General features: G+C 41.3%; 1 protein-coding gene across 1 annotated transcript in view; it reads right to left on the bottom strand.

The window, feature by feature from the left end:
- Positions 1-19,948, bottom strand: part of SYNE1 (spectrin repeat containing nuclear envelope protein 1) — a 375,888-nt gene that overhangs the window by 315,708 nt on the left and 40,232 nt on the right. The window contains exons 12-19 of the mRNA XM_048488624.1: positions 18,514-18,678; positions 16,275-16,427; positions 12,948-13,091; positions 11,348-11,521; positions 6,722-6,880; positions 5,486-5,650; positions 3,180-3,314; positions 583-741 (exon numbers count right to left, since the gene is read on the bottom strand). Of these exons, the coding sequence (XP_048344581.1) occupies positions 583-741; positions 3,180-3,314; positions 5,486-5,650; positions 6,722-6,880; positions 11,348-11,521; positions 12,948-13,091; positions 16,275-16,427; positions 18,514-18,678 (1,254 nt within the window). The remainder of the gene's footprint in view (positions 1-582; positions 742-3,179; positions 3,315-5,485; positions 5,651-6,721; positions 6,881-11,347; positions 11,522-12,947; positions 13,092-16,274; positions 16,428-18,513; positions 18,679-19,948) is intronic.

The following is a 19,948-nucleotide window of genomic DNA, read 5'->3' as shown; positions in this document are numbered from 1 at the left end:
CTTACCCATTTTAACTGACAAATGCAAAATTAGCATAAATGTTCCTATTGCTTTAAAAGAAGAATTGTCTACAGAAACCCCCTAACTGCAGTGGTGATACATGGAGAATTGAGGTCAGCATGTGGCAAAGCAATCACACAATTGATTCATCAGATGCTAAATCCTTTGCCAACAGCCTACCTAGACTTTCAACATGCCAACTTTGTCACATGAATTAGCTTTAACTTGGATTCATAGGGGATTCACTTTGAAATACAAGCATTGTGATGTATGTTCTTTTAACTAGGATTATTCTCCTAGCAAACCTGAGTCTATTAAGCCTGGTGTTTTATCATGAGCCAGTTGTTGTTCTCTTCTAGTTCTTGTTCTCTGTCTATGTTCAGAGACTTTGTGCCTCCAGGTTTCTCTATTAAACTCTACTGCTGTCCTATGAGCATGTTTGAGGATTGCTGTGTTTGCTGTGACTAAGAGACATTACAGTCATGATTCGAAGAATTTTCACATTAGGATAATTTTTAAAAGGCTACATGCTTCATGTGGGTGAATTTCTAGAATTATCCTCTTGACAATTATTGAACATACCTTGTGTTCTCTAATTATCTTCTCACTGCTCTCCTTGGCTACCAGCTCCTGCTGTCGAGCTAATTCACCATGACACTCTTGTACCAAAGCGAAGAATTTGCTCTTTTCCACTTCTATCTTCAAGCGAAGCAAATGGTATGGTGCTTCTGACTGGAGATCCTGCACTCCATGATGGGATTGAGAAAGGCGAAGTTAACATGCTACAATTCAGAAAGTTAGTAAACTCTCAAGAGTTTATGGATAACACTAAGTGACTGGTTAAGGGGAAACATAGAACAGAATATTACCTGTCTTTCCCACACAGTTCTGATAGCCACTGCCCCCTCCATTTCTGAGTCTTTTCAAAATTTTAACATTTTACTCTTATTTTTTCTGAATTATTTGTGTTATAGAGCAAGCAGCAATCAAATTACAAATTATCTATTTTTATCTGGAACGTCTGGAGCAGTCTTAAGGGCAAGTTACACTAGTCTAGCCTGGAAGTGACCATTGCATGGATCACTGTGATCACTGTGGTTAAGTTAGGTTGGGACAGATAGGATGCCAGCAGACTAGCCTGGTGAAGATGGTAAAATGCCAGCAGGGCTACATTTGTGACTTGTGCCTTCATAGACAAGGTGGCATACCCTAACCCTATGGCCCCCATACAAGTGGCCAGAATATCCAGTGTAGAATCTGGCCATCTACCCGTCACCAGTCACAGCTGGGTATGGACAGCTTACTGATGACAGCCCAGCTCAAAGCTCTGAACCAACCTGGCAAGAGGGCACATGCAGACATTAAATAACATTGGTGAGAGGATTGCCCCTTGTGGTAGTTGAGTAGTGCTCAGGCCCTTTCCGCACAGCAAATGTATAGTGGGTTGCAGCTGGAATAAAGTTAACCTGCTTTCCTGCTTTTGCATTCGCATGCATCCATGCAGACAGTGATCAGAGCCCACGGAAACAATGCGGGTTGCTGTCGCCCCTTCACACGGAGGCACGTCTATTTTTTTTTATTTACCTCCCACTGTTACGTAGCTATGCAGGCATGCACAAATGAACCCCCGCAGCCATGTTGACGTATCAATACCATGATACGACCATTCACACCTGCGTGGCTATGCAGATGTAAGCCAGGAATTTTTTTTAAAGAAAGTGCGGCTGAATAAAGCGCCTTCTACCCAGACATTTGCTTGCAAGTGGCTACAACCCAGGATTTTTCAAAAGACTCGCAAATAGTGCGATTCTAAAAAAAATTGGATGGGGGAAATAACACAGGGCAGACTTGCTTTAGGGGTGTATTCATGTGAAGTTCCCCCCAAAAAACGGTGTTTTTACAACCCTTAACCTGTGTTTATTGTTCCATGTGGAACGGGCCTCACTCATGCTAATGTTCACTGATCGGCTGAAATTGGCAGTATCTTTCCACATGTGTAGTTTTGAGAAAACCTAATGAAAACCATTTCATTTGGCAGGCATTTGGCACAAACTTAATAAAATGATTGATTGGCCATCTTCTAACACTGTACGTTCAAGAGGTTTCTGAATCAACTGATGGCAGTGCAGGAAAATGGATAAATTTCCACAGTTCCAGTGTGTGATTTCGATCATAGTGGATTTATATGAATATGTACTGCAGAGTTTCTCCATTAAAACCGTTTTAAAATGGTTTGACAAAAGATCTGTATTGTTTCCTTATTTTGCTTTCATCAATTACAGAAAGGCATCTTAAGAACATAATTTGGTTAACACGTGTGCTAGATATATCATCTGAAAAGCTGTCTTGCTGGTATCTAGAAAAAAACAGCCTTAATTTATCTAGAGGCTAGGTCTACTTGCCATGAAAACAATGAAAAATGCCTCATCATATTGCTTTATGTACAATCAATAGAAGAATGCCAAATTTTAAAATGGCTAATTTATAAGCATTTTAAATTTTACCAACTGTGAAGAACATCTAGAAGTCCAGTCTACTCTCATGGACAGAATGGATTCTGGCGCTAATAAGTTGTACTCTGTACTTATAGAAAACCAGAGGCATATGGTGGGAAAATGGAGTCCTGAGCAGCCATTCTTTAGGCGCCCCCTGGTACGCCAGGGAGCAGGGTTCAGGGGGGTGCCCCGCCCCCCAAGCCCTGCCCCCAGGCTTCGCCCCCCCCTTCTGGCTTCCAGCCAGCAGCTGGGGAGAGCAGAAGCAACTGAAAGGCTCCATCCTCGGCTCCTTTGCTTTTATAAGCACGGGGCGGGGCTTGGATGGAGCCTTTCAGTTGCTTCTGCTCTCCCCAGAGGGCCGAGGATGGAGCCTTTCAGTTGCTTCTGCTATCCCCAGAGGGGAGGGCAGAAGGGACTGCCAGCTGCTGGCTCAGTGCCAGCAGCCAAGAAAGGGGGGCGAGGGTTGGGGGCAGTGTTCTCAGGCTTCCTTGGCTCCACCCACATCAATGACAACATGGGAGGGGCCGAGGGTGCCCAAAGATGACAAAGTCCTGCTGCCTTGCTGTCTTCCTGGTCACATGGGGGGCCGATTTTGTTCCCCCCGCATGACCAGAATTAGTGGCACCCGGGGAAAGAGGGTACCCCCCATCCCTAGGCAGATATGCCACTGTAGAAAACACTAACCTTCCATTGTTTATGCAGCTTCCTCACAGCTTCCTGGAGACTGTGTTGTTCTTGCTCAGGAAGGATGTCAGTAAGTTCATCACAAGCTTTCAGGAAAGCATTAAGCACCCGCTGGTCCAATTGGCTGAAAAACTCCTGATATTGAAAGAGAGGCCAATTACACACAAGGCATCTGCTGCCTGATGGGACAGATGTTCATCACCAGAAGATTTCTTGTACGGACGTATTTTTTCAAGACCCGCTTTCACTTTCTATTCTCCCCACAGCAAAACCACTGCTAGCATGAATTTAATTCTGTTTCGCAGCCAAAGTGGGGAGATTTGCCAGTGGACACAGGTTTGCCGTGGACCTCCTCCCTTTGTCACAGCCAGCATGCCTAGTCTTCCCTTCCTCCATTCCCTCAATATCAAGCAGAGTATCTTTCCGGCTGTACCCCAGCTCCACCACTTTGCTTCTGCACTTGCTGATGATTGAGAGGGCATTTTTAAAACTTTCTTTCAGGCAAGCTTCTGTTTTTAAAACAAGCCTCTCTTGCCCCCAGCAACAAGAAAGAGTGAGTGAGTGGGAGTGGGAGTGGGAGAGAGAGAGAGAGAGTGTATGTGTGTAGGGGAAGAGAGAAGAAGAGAATATCATATTAAGGCTGTTCATGGGTGGAGTTAAGAGAAGCAACAAAAGGAGGGAGTTGAGACTTCAGGAAGCTGCACAGCAGGAACTAGATTGCCTCCTTGTGCATAAAAAGAAAAATGTGAGGAGAGCACTCTGCAAGCCCACCGCACAGAGAAAAGTCCTGAAGTAAGTGTCTTCTGCATAATTGGCCAGAATGTTTCACATTTAGAATAATAACATTGTTGCCATGGAAAAGAAAGGTTGGAGTCAAAATCTCAGATATTGCACAAGCAAGAGGTTTAGATTTCTGCTCTGAAAACTATTTTTATGAATGGCATCGAAACTGGTATATCCTAAGATCTCAACTCCACAATTTATGTTACCAGAATCTAAAGTGATTTGGAAAATTTTAGTTCTTTTCTGGCCAGTGGCAATTGGCAAAATTTTAGCATTCTGGTAGTCTGGCTGATCCTTGATCTTAACAAGTCAATTCAATTGTATTCCAATAGCAGCAAAAATCAAGATTCTCCCTTTTTCTCATTCATGTTGACAATAAATTAAATGTATATAATTTAAACAGTTTATTTCTTCACTTCATTTATAGTCCACCTTTCTTACTGAAACTCAAAGCAGAGTACACAATATGAAATATGCAGTCAGAGCAAGATATCCAATAAACAATGTAATAGGACTAAAATTAGTTAAGACACATATAAGCACACAAAAACCATCAGACAGGATATTTTTGACATGGTAGTGCATTGATAGTGCTTCTGCATGGCAGGAGGTTTGTAGTCTCCTCCAATTCTATGGTTATATGCTTCTATAGTTCTATTTCATAATGCAAGGCAATGAAATTATAAAAGTGGTACATTTCTGTTCTTGACAGAGACATTATGAGTCTTATGTTGTAACTTGCCCTGAGACTTTTCGGGTATAGGGTGGGATAAAAATATATACATACATACATGTATGTTTGTATAAATGTGTGTGTGTATAAATAAATAAGTGTATACACATAAATAAATACATGGATATTCAGTTCCTTAATTCAGCTTCATGACAGGAGTTTAATTTTTTTAATTCTCTCAACTTTCAAATGGTACTGGTCTGGAAAACTCAATATATAAAAAGTCAACTGCTGAATTAGTTTGGAAAATATTTTGTACATCCTGATGGAACAGGCTAACTGTAGCACTGGCTGAAGCTGTCACAAAATCAGTCAAGGAATGATTCCGTATAAGACAATGTAATGTTTTCGTAGGGGAACACAAATCCTACAACTTCTTGAAAGAGGACATTGAAACTGCCTTTACTGAGAATGATCCAGAATGAAATGTGGAGGCATGTTCTACTAGACAAAGTGTAGAAGGTGTACAACCCCCTAGCCAGTGGTGGCGAACCTTTGGCCCTCCAGATGTTATGGACTACAATTCCCATCAGCCCCTGCCAGCATGGTGAATTGACAGGGGCTGATGGGAATTGTAGTCCATAACATCTGGAGTGCCAAAGGTTCGCCGCCACCATGCCCCTAGGCCCTTAACCCAGGTCTGCAGAGCTGAAGGGGCAGGGTATCTGTGCCATGCTCCAAAATGCTATATGTTGCTATCAAGTTTATGTAGTTCCATGTTATTTTTAATTAATTTAAATATACATTACTAACAATTCAAGAGAAACTTTTCAAAAACTCTCATACTTACAGTATGCTTCCTGAGAAGTTCTTCAGGATTACCTCTTTCCTTCAGACAGCAATAGGCAATCTGTAGAACGTTTTCTAATTCTGATCTAGATTCTTCAAATTTCTTCAGCAAACGACTATTTGCCTCAACATTTTTCTTCCAGTCACTTGTCTTCTTGGCCATATTCTTAAATGTATAAGTGAAGACATATATAATATTGTAGCCTTAGATTTTGTATTTTAATATTACAAAAGGATTGTGACAAAATGTCAGACCCAGTGCAAGCCACATGTAAAGCCATATAAGGGCCACCAATCTTCCCACCTTTCCCACCTTTTGACTTCCCCCAGAAGCCATTCCTGACCCTGGAGAAATCTATTCCCAGGATCATGGAGTAATATGTAGGTTGAGAGGTTGTCAAGGCAATTGATTTCTTCTTTCTCCTGACAGTAGATCTCCACTCAAGGAAGGGGCAGATTAGGGTAACTGCTGAAAAGGTTAAGACCTCCCTCCCTGCAACTTTTCTGTTCTAAATTCTAAGTTCCTTTCTTCTTTACAAAAGTAACATATTTACAAAAGTAACTATCATATTAAATTTCAGGTCATATATTGTTTACCTTCCCCAATTTCATGTCATATATTGTTACCCTTTCCCCATTGCTCATTCCAAATTCCTACCTCCTAAAGTCACTTAACTATTTTAAAATGGTTTGGTGGCAAACAATACAATCCTAAACAGAGATATACCCGTCCAAATTCAGTGAAGCCAAGGTGAACACTAATTACAGTTGCACTGAGAAATTACCCTACATTACATGTTGTTAAGCCCCTCACATAGCATCTTCAAAATACACTTGTTTACATTATTCCTTAATATGATTCTCAAGAATAAATTACTCAATTTTATGAATTCTTATTAAATGTGAAGCCACCTCATTTACGGTTTCCCATTGGCCACTGGTAGGATGTGGGTGGGGGTGGGGGCAGGGTTGCCAGTTCTAGTTTGGGAAACTCCTGGAAATTTGAGGATAGAGCCTGGGGAGGATAGTGACCTCAGTAAGACAGAGTGGTCTAGAGTCCACTCTCCAAAGTATTCATTTTCTCCAGGGGATTTTTGTAGTCTGAGGATGAGCTGTCATTCCAGGGGATCCCCAGGCCTTACCTGGAGGCTGGCATTCCTAGCCTCATTTGACACATTCTGGCTTTCTTCACAGCCACGTCAGAAGAAACACACTGACCTTACTTCAGACAAATTACCTGAAAAGCAGCTTGAATTTCCGTGACTTTCTTTTGAATCACGGACAAACTGAAGTGTTTTAGCGCCTTACTTGAGGCCACAAACACCATAATGCTCTGACAATTTCTCTCAATAAGTGACAATGCTTTCTTGCAATTTTCCTGATAGGCTACTAGATCCTAAAAGAAAATGAAGGAGACATTAAAACAGATTGGCATCATTGTGTTGTTCCTAGACACTAATTATGAGTAATATTTTCAACCTTATTTTATACATATAAAAATAATAAATTACGATGCTAAAGTAATGTCATTCTATTAACATTTTTAAAGGCTGCAATTCTATATCCAGTAGGGCTGCCAGGTTTGGGTTGAGAAATTCCTGGATATTTGAGGGGTATAGCTAGGGTCTCCATGACTCTTAGAACTCCATGAGTTTTATTCCATGGAAAAATGATTGCCCGGAGTAAGATCATATGAAAGATTCAAAATTCTAGATTTCCTTTATGAGCAAAGCTTTTTTTAGAATCTGCAAATTTACTCTTCTTAAGAGTTTTTCATCAGCTCCTGCTGTCAAATACAAGATTAGCAAATGCAACTCTCACCTACAAACAGCACTGATATTTATAAAAGAATGAGTAAAGTTTGAAAATCCATATTTTGCTGCAAACTGAGTCCTAATCTTCAGGCCCAGCTGTTAGGCATCCTCCCTGTCAATCCTCTTTTCCCAAGTAAAGTTGCTCTTGCACTGAGTGGTGGGTGGTGGTGGTGGTAAAGGCTTTATCCCTTAGGTTTAGCTGCTGTTGGGCATGCTCAGAATCATCCAGTATGTTTCTGTACATAAGCAGGCTTCCACATACATTCTTTGCCTGATCTGTTTGACATTATTTTCATTACAAGAATTTTCAGTGGTAGGTCCATTCTTCTGGAATGGTCTGCCAGGGTAGGTGGGGCAGTACCTTCAGATGCCACATTCATGAAGACATGCAACTTTGTTGTGCTCCAGGAAGCATTTAGTGGAGAATAAACTGTGATAGCTGTGTTAATTCTGTGTACTGGCATTTAACTCTGTGTTTTAATTCTATATTAGTTTTAACTTGCTGGACATTTGTGATGTTTGTGTCCTGCAGCTTCTACTGGTTTGTTAATAGCCTTAAGTTTGTGGAGAAAAAGCAGGATATAAATATATTGTCGAAGGCTTTCACGGCCGGAATCACTTGGGTGCTGTGTGGTTTCCGGGCTGTATGGCCGTGTTCTAGCAGCACTCTCTCCTGACGTTTCGCCTGCATCTGTGGCTGGCATCTTCAGAGGATCTGATGTTGGGAAAGCAAGTGGAGTATATATCTGTTGGAGTGTCCAGGGTGGGTGGAGAAACCTTGTCTGTGAGTAACAAAGAAGGCAACCAGGTCAATAGTTGAGGGCATCTGAATAGAAGTATGAGTAACAATGAAGACTATAGCCTGGGAGTAACACTGGAGATAGCAAGGTCACTGGTGGGAGCATCTGAATAGAAGTATCCTGGCCTTTGTTTCTTTTGTCTATGGTCATCCTGTGTTTGTGTGGAGCTGGTTAGGCACTGTCTTGACTCTAGTATTTTTCAACACTGGCAGCCAAGTTCTGTTCATTTTCATAGTTTCTTCCTTCCTGTTAAAATTGTCCATGTGCTTATGGATTTCAATTGCTTCTCTGTGTAGTCTGACGTAGTGGCTTTCAGAGTGGTCCAGAATTTCTGTTTTTTCAAATAATATTCTATGTCCCGGTTGGTTTATCATGTGTTCTGCTATTGCTGATTTTTCTGGCTGCAATAGTCTGCAGTGCCTTTCGTGTTCTTTGATACGTGTCTGTGCGCTGCGTTTGGTGGTTCCTATGTAGACTTGTCCACAGCTGCATGGTATGCGATAGACTCCTGCAGTAGCTAAAGGATCCCTCTTATCCTTTGCTGAACGTAGCATCTGTTGAATTTTCTTAGTGGGTCTGTAGATTGTTTGTAGGTTGTGCTTCTTCATCAGTTTTCCTATGCGATCAGTGGTTCCCTTGATGTATGGTAAGAACACTGGCAGGGGCTGATGGGAATTGTAGTCCATAACATCTGGAGTGCCAAAGGTTCGCCACCATGGATCTAGAGGGAAAGTGTTCTTACCATACATCAAGGGAACCACTGATACAAACAATCTACAGACCCACTAAGAAAATTCAACAGATGCTACGTTCAGCAAAGGATAAGAGGGATCCTTTAGCTACTGTGTTACTCCCAGGCTATAGTCTTCATTGTTACTCATACTTCTATTCAGATGCCCTCAACTATTGACCTGGTTGCCTTCTTTGTTACTCACAGACAAGGTTTCTCCACCCACCCTGGACACTCCAACAAATATATACTCCACTTGCTTTCCCAACATCAGATCCTCTGAAGATGCCAGCCACAGATGCAGGCGAAACGTCAGGAAAGAATGCTGCTGGAACACGGCCATACAGCCCGGAAACCACACAGCACCCAAGGATATAAATATTTTAAATAAATAAAATTAAATGGATTCTTTTATTTCAGGGTTCATACACTTACTTAGGTATATCCTAATTAAATGAACTGGACCAGGATACACAGGTCGTTTCTGCACAGCATAATAATACCAGGCTACATTCAATATTTTAGAATCCAGGTCTGTTTTATCCCAGTTTCTCTCTTGGCACAAGTGCCCATTTTCTTGAAGGAATCAAGTTAAAGCCGGGAGGAAATATTCTGATTTCTTTAACATGAGACACTCAGCATTGCCAGGATGCTGCTGCTCCAAGCCATCACCAGCCCTAGCTCAAAATGGTGTTCTACCCTGTTTCCCCGAAAATAAGACATCCCCTGAAAATAAGACGTAGTAGAGGTTTTGCTGAAGTGCTAAATATAAGGCACCCCCCGAAAGTAAGACATAGCAAAGTTTTTGTTTAAAAGCATGCCCGTCAAACAGAACACCAGAGCGTGCAGCTGTGGAACGGAAAAATAAGACATCCCCTAAAAATAAGACATAGTGCATCTTTGGGAGCAAAAATTAATATAAGACACTGCCTTATTTTCCGGGAAACACAGTAGGGATGGATGAACAGTACTGTGTGAGTCCAAGGGCTCATGTCATGCCCTTTCATGGGGGGGGGGTGACGGTGAGGAGGGCTGTAGGGTGTTTTGGGCAAACTGGTCTTTGGGGCTGTCACGCGTGCCAAGGTGCCCCAGGATGCTTGAGTGCATCCTGCCATGAAGGTACTTCCCCCCCTACCCCGCCCCCGGACCTCATTGAGAAAGCGAGCCTGGAGCCACAGGACTGAGCTAGCTGGGCTGTGGCTTGTCTAGCAAGCAGTGCTTGGTGAAAGCAAATGGGAACGGGGCAAGCACTCATGCTTTCCTGCATGGGGTCACTTGCCGGGGTCCCAGAAGAGCTGTCAAAGATCTGCTCAGCTGAAGCACTGAAACATTGTGAATCCATCCCCATGCACACTTGGGTGAAATGGCACTCAGTCGCTGCCATGGGCAGAAAATGTGCTTGGGGAACATTTCGAAAAGGGCAGGCTGCACACCAGTTGGTAGCTCAGCAGAAACAAAACTGACATGAGATCAGGCGGGGAGAATAGGCATAAGGGTGGGGAAAATAAAGCGATTGGGCACCTGTGGTGTTCCCATGAAAATGGGTTCAATATGGGATTTTTGAAAAAGATCAACTTTTTAGTGGTTTTTTAAAAACCCAGCATGAGAGAAATATTGCAGGATAATCCCACTTTAGAAATGGGAGCCATGCAAGGTTCTTGCACAAACCGGGATATTTCCCTTCATCAACCTGATATATTGATACCGTGCCAAACAGACCATAACTACAAGTCCCTTGCACTATGGTAGGAACCTGAGAAGCCATCAGGCTTTATAAGGCTCTCACTACACCTAGGATGTACCCCATTATCAGTTTACTTCTTGAAAGGGGAGAACTAAAAGGGAAGATTAGGGGAAAACTTTTCCAAGCTTGCTTTCTTTGAGGAAAAAGCTAGGGAAAGGTTATACTTTTCTCAAAAATTCTACAAGAAGGTATAGAAAAATCACCTCATTATGAAACAAACCAGGGGAGCTTGCTCATCTTTATTTAAGTAGAGGTCAATCTTAAGCAAGTCCACTCAGAATTCTACTTAAGGCTTATTCCCAATTGTGTTCTTTGGATTGCATTATTACAGTACTATGCTAAGCAGCCTTAAGTCCACTCAAGTCCTCCCCACCAGGCAAATGGTCCAAGCTTTGAACACCTAGTTAGAAAAACATAACTATTTGATTTCTGTATTGCACAGGGTATTCTCCTAAAAGCAAGCTATTTCCTGAAACCTTGTATGTGCTAAAAAAGACTGTGCTTAACATTAATACATTGATAACATTGATCCTTGGTGATCTACAAAGCATCACTCAAGCAAGCTGTTTTGTTAATGTTGCTAAAGGAGAACATTACAGTCCTAATATGAACCTTTTTGCCAATACACAGTGCCTAATAATGTGCTTGAAGTCTAAGGATTGCATACGGGTAGATTTACATGCTCATTAGTACAATTACGTTCACTCAGAAATAACTCTCATAATCTAAAAAAATTGCTATTTTTTTGCAAATTGAATATTCATACAAGGAATACCTGATGTTGTTGCTTAAAAACATCTGCAGGCTGTACTTCAGGATCCAAGACAGAAACAATTTCATTGACCTTTTCAAGAGATTCATAAAAATGTGTAATTTGCTTCTCTAATTCTTCAAGGGAAGGAAGCATTTGTTGAGATTCATAAAGTACAGCGGGACAGGACTCATTAACCTGTGGGTATCAAAAAGATATTTTAAAATTCCTCTACCAAAATGTCAAAACAGGAAAACACATACACAAGCATACATGTATATGCATTATGTATGTCATGTATTCGTTGACTCTGATAATGTATTCAGACAAAAGCTATCACTAGTGCTAAAGGCTTAAAAGAGCAGCATGTTCTGTACAGTACTATTAACTTTATATTAGTTTAATACATAGTCATTAAATGTAATTAGACTATCTTTATGGGGGAAAAAATCAGCTGTCATTTTTACTGCTAGCTTCTTCCTCCACATTTTTCTCACGTTTTTTCCCCTCCTACCATGTTCACATTTAACATTCTTACAAGATTTCCTCCTTTATACTATGATTTCTTATGCTTTAAAAAAATAATTTGTTATATTCCTCTATAACCTCCCCAATCCAAGCATTTTGCGTTGTTCTGCTCATTTTCAAAATTTATTATCCTGGTCCTGCTCTCTTTTATGAGTGTTTTCTTTGAATATGCTTTTTTTTCCCCAAAAGGAAACATTCTATCAAAATAAACTACACCACGCCATCTCTCCAATTCTGTGATAAGCACTTAACAACACACTTAGTTCCTTTAGTGTTCAAAAGCTCAGAATTCAGATTTGAGAACACACTGACAGGCCTAAACTGGCAAGGGATATTTTGGGCTGCTAATATAGAGAACCCCCCCTCCCAAATCCCCCAGCATGAAATTTTTAGCCTCCAGATTCAAAATCACTCTCTGCTTTAATTTGAACATCCCAAGTTCTATGCGAAATTGACAACACTGATTTAATCAACTCTGCTTTTTTGTATCTTTGCCTCAATGTTACATTACTAGTTCAATATGACAAAGGAAAAAATTAAATCCTTTTGAAAATGAAGGATGAAGAGGAGGATAAAATAGCTGAAGTGGAAGTTAGGCAACAGGGGTGTGGTTAAGTGTCAGATGTTTGGTGGGGTGGAAAAATAAGTTTCAACATGATGGCATGCTCAAGGGAAGCTGGCTCAGAAATGGATCAGAAAAAAATCACAGTTAAAGTGCTTGGGGAAACAATGAGGGAAAAACGAAAAAAATACAGAACCAAACAGAAGAAAGAACATGCAGAATTCAATGAAAAAATGGTAGGATTTGGCAGTAAAATATGTAGTAAGCAACTTGTGGGGGAAAGGCTGGTGAATTGGATCCGATGTGGTCCCTACTGCATTTACATGTATCTCCATGACCATCCCTCACCTTCAACATATAGGAGGGCACTAGTCAATTTAGGGTTTCTGAGCCTGACACTGAATTGAGAGTGGGGGGACCCTACTAAATCCAGTGTCTGATCCTTCCCTTTTCAGGCCAACCATATTAGCTTTAGGTTTTGAACTCTTTCAATGAGGTGAACAATCACGTAAGCCAAAAAACAACAACTGTGACCTTGCTGAGATGTCCTTTAACTGCTGACATGGTTGAAAGCATTTCACTGACTTCTTCTTGAGGAATTTCCTTAGTAACAAGCTGTGCTGTTCGTGTAACCATCTTGTACTGAGCTTCCATCACAGGCACTTTTTGTTTAATATCCTGCAATAAATATGTATGTGTGTCATTTTTTATGACAGTTGGTTCTCATGGATCAGAAAAAAAAATGAAAGAGTTTATTCGACAACTAACAAAGCTATTTTTCAGTAAGCATGATTTTATATTATATCAGTAAGCATGATTTTATATTATATCAAGTATGTATAAATTCAGACTCTGTACAACAATTCTATGTAACTTTCTTGTGAAGATTTCTCCTTGAAAAATCCATTCCTCCTTGGAAAACCCATTAACATTGCTTAAAAACTCTTAGAAGAGAAACACAGGAAGCACGATGCTTAGAAGAGAAACACAGGAAGCATCAAAATTATCTGCTGCAAGAATTTTAAAGTCTTAAACTTAAAAAAAACACTGACAATTGTTCTATCAGTTATCTTTCTATCAGCTGAACCTGGCCCACCAACTCTCTTCTTTCTTGGACTGAGCCAATTTGGCCATATTGATCCATGCTATTCTAACATTGTGGTTGAATTATTGGTGTACTTTCTACATTGGGCTGTCCTTGAAGACAAACAAATAACTGGTTATGACCTTTCAAGTCCTTCTCATTCTGGAAACCACATATCTAAATGACTGTTACTTCCCATATGTACCCATGTGCCACTTGAGGTCTTCAACATGGCACCGTGAGCTGCTCCTCCACTTAAGGTGACCCACCTAGCATCTACCATAGTCTAGGTTTCTTCCATCATGTCTTCTACTCTATAGAATGGGTTCCTTAAAGGGTTGAGGGAGCCCCCTCACTAGAGATTTCCAGAAAATGCTGTAAGCCTTGTCTGTTTGTCAGGGCTTTGGATGAGATATGAGAATCTTTGGAGCGGGGAGGTGAGGTTTTTTTAAAAAAAAATCCAGTTGGTTTTCTGTATTGTCAAAGGCTTTCATGGCTGGATTCAACTGGTTCTCGTGGGTTTTCCAGGCTGTGTGGCCGTGGTCTGGTGGATCTTGTTCCTAATGTTTCACCTGCATCTGTGGCTGGCATCTTCAGAGGTGTATCACAGAGGGAAGTCTATTACACACTGTGAGGGTTTTTTCAGTGATACCCTCTGTGATACACCTCTGAAGATGCCAGCCACAGATGCAGGCGAAACGTTAGGAACAAGATCCACCAGACCATGGCCACATAGCCCAGAAAACCTACCCACAGGGAAAATCATCCTGGGATTGGACTGGGACCATAAAGTACAGTACCTTTTGATTCAGGTCTGTCCCTCCCCACGGCGGTTGAAAACCGGAATTGAAACTGGGATCAGAGCTTGGGATTAGTTCCATGGCTCTTTTGCTCCTTGTTCCCAACTGCCTGTTGCTTTAGGGCAGGAACGTGAAGGAGCGTTCCCTTTTTTGGTTTTGGTTTTTTTCCGTAACAGCTACGTAGCTGTGACAGCACAAAGCAAGAACACCACACAAAATGAACCTATTAGTTGCATGGTCGTAGCTTTGTATGTAAGAAGAAAAAATTTAAAAAGGCGCATTCCTGCCTGCCTTGTGCCTCCCATTCTGTGCATGCCCAGGCCATTATGCTATGATTGGCTGACAGCACGAACAGAGACTCAGGGATTCCCCACGATACCGGGATCATCCTGGGGTCACCAGAAAAGAAGTACCTTCCTGACGATTTCTGAAAATCCCTGGATGAGGGGGCTATCACAGGGCAGGGACAAAACTGACCCGAATTTGACACAGGAGCCATGGGGAGTTCTCCGTTGTCCCAGGACACCTACCAGGGATATCCCAGGATGAATTCCCCCATGGGAAATTGCCCTTAAATGGACTTTCTACCAAAAAATAGAAAGAAACGTTCATATTGGTTAATAGCTTCTAGAGGCCAGAAAAAAACCCTAGCATCCCATAAAACCTGAAATTCTGGTATTCACCTGAAAACTGCCATGATTTATTATTGTGTGTGAATACAGAGTGGTCTTGTGGTCTGTCCAGTTCATCAGAATCAACTATTATGACTATATCAGGCATCAGCACTGTACATTCTTAGTTCTATTCAATAAATTAGACTGAATAGGACTAAGCTACTGGATCTGAACAACTAATCAGTCTAATGCTATTAAGTGATCTGGAAGGTAGGTAGCTGTAGGTAAAAGGAGCTCATAGTGGGGGAAGAAGATGAAACCTATTCTGTCCCCTTCCCTAGGATCCCTGCAGTTCCTGGAAAACTGAAAAGGTTCCATTTTCCTATTAGCTTTATAACATCCTCTATAAAGACTGATGGACCCCCTCATCCTCCTGCACCCACCCAGAGGCATAGCTAGGGAAAATGGAGCCCGGTGCAAAATCTGAGTTTTGCTGCCCCCCCCTTTTGTTTGTGTTTTTTATATTTTTTAGAGTTTTTTCAGTTTCCGGGCCTGAAGGGTTTAGGCTAGCAGCATCAAAATTTCAGGGTATCTTCAGGACACTCTCCTGATGATACCACCCAGGTTTGGTGAAGTTTGGTTCAGGGGTCCAAAGCTATGGACTATCAAAGGTGTTGCCCCATCTCCTATTAGCTCCCAATGGAAACAATGGGCAATGGGGGTATCCCCTTTGAGAGTCCATAACTTTGGACCCCCTGAATCAAACCTCCCCTAACTTGAGTGGTATCATCCGGAGAGTCCCCCAAAAACTCCCTGAAATTTTGGTGCTGCTAGCCTAAAAACTGTGCCCCCTGCAGACCAAAACCTGAAAAACACTAAAAAAATACCAAAAAAAACCCTGAAATTTTTGCTGCCCCCCAGGCACGTGCCCGGTGCAACATGCAGCCCCCGGTCCCCTTGTAGCTCTGCCTCTGCACCCACCATAGTGTCTGGATCCATGAGAAATGTTGCCCTAGGGAAGAGCTCAGACATAACAGCTCCATTAGGAGCAAGTCCTGTTTCCCCAAAAATAAGACATCCCCTGAAAATAAGACATAGTATAAGTTTTGCTGAAGTGCTAAATATAAAGCATCCCCCGAAAATAAGACATAGCAAAGTTTTTGTTTGGAAGCATGCCCGTCGACCAGAGCATGCCGCTGTGGAGCAGAAAAACAAGACATCCCCTGAAAATAAGACATAGCACATCTTTGGGAGCAAAAATTAATATAAGACACTGTCTTATTTTCGGGGAAACAGGGTAGTTGTATTCTTAATTTCCAACATCCTCTAAAATAAAATTTCTAGAGAAAGAAAAGAAACTTGCCTGCATTTCTTGGACAAACATCTTCACATTTAAAAAGGACACTTCTAGAGGTACAGAGAATTTCCTGTTTGCTTCATCAGTGAAAGCAGACAAGACAGCAACACCATCCAAATAATCCTTTTTCATTCTGTCTAATTCATCAGCCCGAGCATACTGAAAAAGGAAGATAAAGTCAATGAAAACTAAAACCCAACCTCTGACAGTTCAGGAATAAGTATTTACATTTTGTTATAGTTTCTTGGGGATTGGAAGGCAGGCTGGTGCAGCCTGATCTCATTAATTTTCAGAAGCTAAGAAGAGTCAGTACTGGGAGGGGAGACCACTACAGAAGAATGGTTTCACCTCTTCTGCAGAGAGGAAGGCTGTGGCAAATCCCCTCTGCTTCTCACTTGCCTTGAAAGACCCTTGTTGGGACTAGAGAAAGCAAGGACTCAACTCTTCATGTCTGCACACATGTCAAAAAAGTCAAAATATGGCAGGAAGAAAAGAAGAGTTGGATTTATATCCCTCCTTTCTCTCCTGTAGGAGACTCAAAGGGGTTTACAAACTCCTTTCTCTTCCCTCTCACAACAAACACCCTGTGAGATAAGGCTTAGAGAGCTCAGAAGAACTGTGACTAGCCCAAGGTCACCCAGCTGGGATGTGGGAGTGCACAGGCTAATTTGCATTCCCCAGAAAAGCCTCCACAGCTCAGGTGGCAGAGCAGGAATCAAACCGGTTCCTCCAGATTAGAGTACACCTGCTCTAATCCACTATGCCACTGCTGCTTCTTGGTGACACATTCACCAAGTAGTGGAAAGGATTCATTTTTAGAATAGGCTGGCTGAGAGCTACCTCTATAAAAGCTTTTCTACAGTTTACTTGCTTAGCTTGTTTTTGCTAGGCCCAGATCTCTTAGTCTGCTAGCCACCATTCTGGTCTTGAAAATGGTGAAATAATCCTTGCTCCTTCTGTTCCTGGTATATGACTTGAAGTCACTTGGCTGCTGTGACAAATCTCAGAACTTTGCTAATGTGTAACTCAGTGGGTGGTTATTTTGAACAGAAAAGACACTTGGAAGAGAATTTTGGAAAGGTAGAGGTTGAGTGAACAATTTAGTACTCTTGGCTGAAAGCTTTGCTTTCTGAAGAGATTATCAGACAGACAGGGCTAGTCTGATCTCTGTTCCCTAGTAGCAGTTTAACACAGATACACACAGGGATATTGTTTATCTTTAGGAATGATACACTGAAAGTAAGAGGTAGTGAGACTTCTAATTTAGTCAGCACTCAAAGAGGGAAGGGATTCTTCTGAGGGTCAGGAAAATCCTGATCATAATCCATGTGAATAAGGAATAGTCTAGAAGATTAACCTTAGTCTGGTGTTAGGTCAAATTGGTAAAGATTTTACCCCAGGGTAAAAGTATTTGCTCAAGCTACATATAGGTTTTAATTCTGATAACTCAGGCATCTGAAGGTGAACAGACCTAAATAGAATTATACATTCCTAAGAAAAAATGCCAACATTTGCAAGCTTTTTGTATATTAAGTTACTTGTAACATCTTGTCAGGGGCTGAGAAACATGTTCAATCTTGAAGCAGTGTCTACATTGAAACAGCAACAGTACTCTGTAAATAACTGTCTGATACTGAAACTTATTTGCTTTTCCTTTGTGACAATGCCATGCAACTTAGTTTTAATAAATTTTTCTAGTTCCTTTTTAAAAAAACTGGTCAAAAGCCTCTAGTGCCAATTCATTTCTGACAAGGAACAGAGTGAGGAAATACAATGATATGCTACCGTTTTCTGGGAAGGTCCTTAAGATGGGGGGAGGGGGGGCAGGGCAATGTTTTAAATACATATATTTTAATTTAATAGTGGGATAAGATTTGTAACAACATCACTTACACACTAGTAAGGGTTTCTCAGTTTCTGAGGAGTCAGAAGGGACAGACTGATTTTCCTTTGGAGGGAAAAATTTCCACATTGTGCCAGAAAGTGTGGGATTATCACAGATGCTATGTTACATGATTTTCTCCTGTCATATGCTTGTAGATCTGTGTCTTCCATAATTCCAGATGTAGGTTCCAGGTCTAGAAAGCTAAGGACCACTTGCCAGACAGGATATATGTTGGAATATCTATACTGATATCATGATAAGTCAAAATATCCATCTTAATTGATTTACAGATTAATTAATTTTATATGGGTGCTTCATATCAATGATCAATATTTGTAGAAAAAACTGTTAAGGACATACTTGCTTAACTTGCATAAATAATTCTCTCCACCGTCCATTGAGCAGAAGCAGCTGTTGTTTTAAGTCTCTGGAAATGGTTTCATCACAGGTTTCAATCAGAAAATTACCAGCATCATTCATAGCAGTGTGTTGTTGTATCCAATGAGGTAAATGTCGGAAGAAATCCTAGGAATAAAACATCTAGCATTGATGAAGATGTTATTATCATGCCTTACCATATGATGAAAACATTGCTAGTGCCCACACACCATTCCCCCTGATGTTATTTTATGCTTATCATCCAAGGAGGGAAACCAGTTTTAAAATCTGGACTGCAATTTTCAGTGCATGTTCTACACACTGTTGGAAGCATGTTACATATTTCTGAGGAGAAAGACTCATTAATGATCAGTTTTACTTGGAACGAACTGATTTGATTGCAGATATGGAGAATTAAGGCACTGACCCATTTTATTTTCAGTATGGCTTTCTATAAAAGAGTCACAAACAGAACTTGTTCACTACCATGGCAACAGGAGTGCCATACTAGGCAAGCAGAGCTGTTCTTCCAAAAACTGCTTCAGTCTTTTTTCATCACTTACTGGGAGCTTCCTATGTTAAGGACTCCTCTATGGCTGCGACTAAAACTAAAACTAAAGCCAAAAACCTCAGCAATATCAAGATTTCCCAAGTGGTACAGATATCCCTGCAATCTGAATCCTTCAAGTTCATACTGACAAAATATTTTCCTCTCCCCTTATAACTGCTCAGGGCCAGAGCTAGGGGAAACTGCACCCAGGGCAAGTGTGCACCTTGTGCCCCAGCCCCACCTCGGAACCCCCCGCACCCAGAACCCCCCCCCGCCCTGCCCCTGCACTGGCACGTGCCTGGTGCATTGTGCCCCCGGCCCCTTGGCGCTATGCCACTGCAACTGCTGGTCACATTAAGTTATTAAACTGCGAAAAGAAACCTGAATAAATATATAATATTATATGAATTTCCCACCCAGAAGCTTTCATGTTCAATGCAAACTAGATGCATCTGCTATTGAATTTTTCTATATTTGTAGAAGTCATACAAAAGTGGCAACAGAAGCTTCTAGGATGAGAAATGGAAGCATCTAACAAAGGAACCAGCTTTTTTCCAAAAATGTCTACACAATGTTTAATTGAGAACAAACCAAGAGCAGCATTTTAAAATGAAATTGCCATTTGCCTCTGGTCTTGTCTGTCTGTCTGTTTATCTATAGAAAACTGAAAGGTGGCAAATGAGGTGAGGTGAGGAAATAAGAACTGAAGAGTGGCTTTTTTTCTTCTATAGTAAAGGGTTGGGGGTTCAACATTTCTATTTCAAATTCTTGCCTATGTCTTTTCCCAGAAGAAACCTACTCTTCAGTTATTAAGTACATAGGGAGACGACAGTTTTATTATTCAGTGGTCTGTGGGGAGGCTACAAT

This window comes from Sphaerodactylus townsendi, linkage group LG01 (assembly GCF_021028975.2).
Source record: "Sphaerodactylus townsendi isolate TG3544 linkage group LG01, MPM_Stown_v2.3, whole genome shotgun sequence".
Classification (NCBI taxonomy): domain Eukaryota; kingdom Metazoa; phylum Chordata; class Lepidosauria; order Squamata; family Sphaerodactylidae; genus Sphaerodactylus; species Sphaerodactylus townsendi.
Note: the sequence above shows the minus strand (reverse complement) of the source record. Positions and strands in the feature narration are given on the sequence as shown.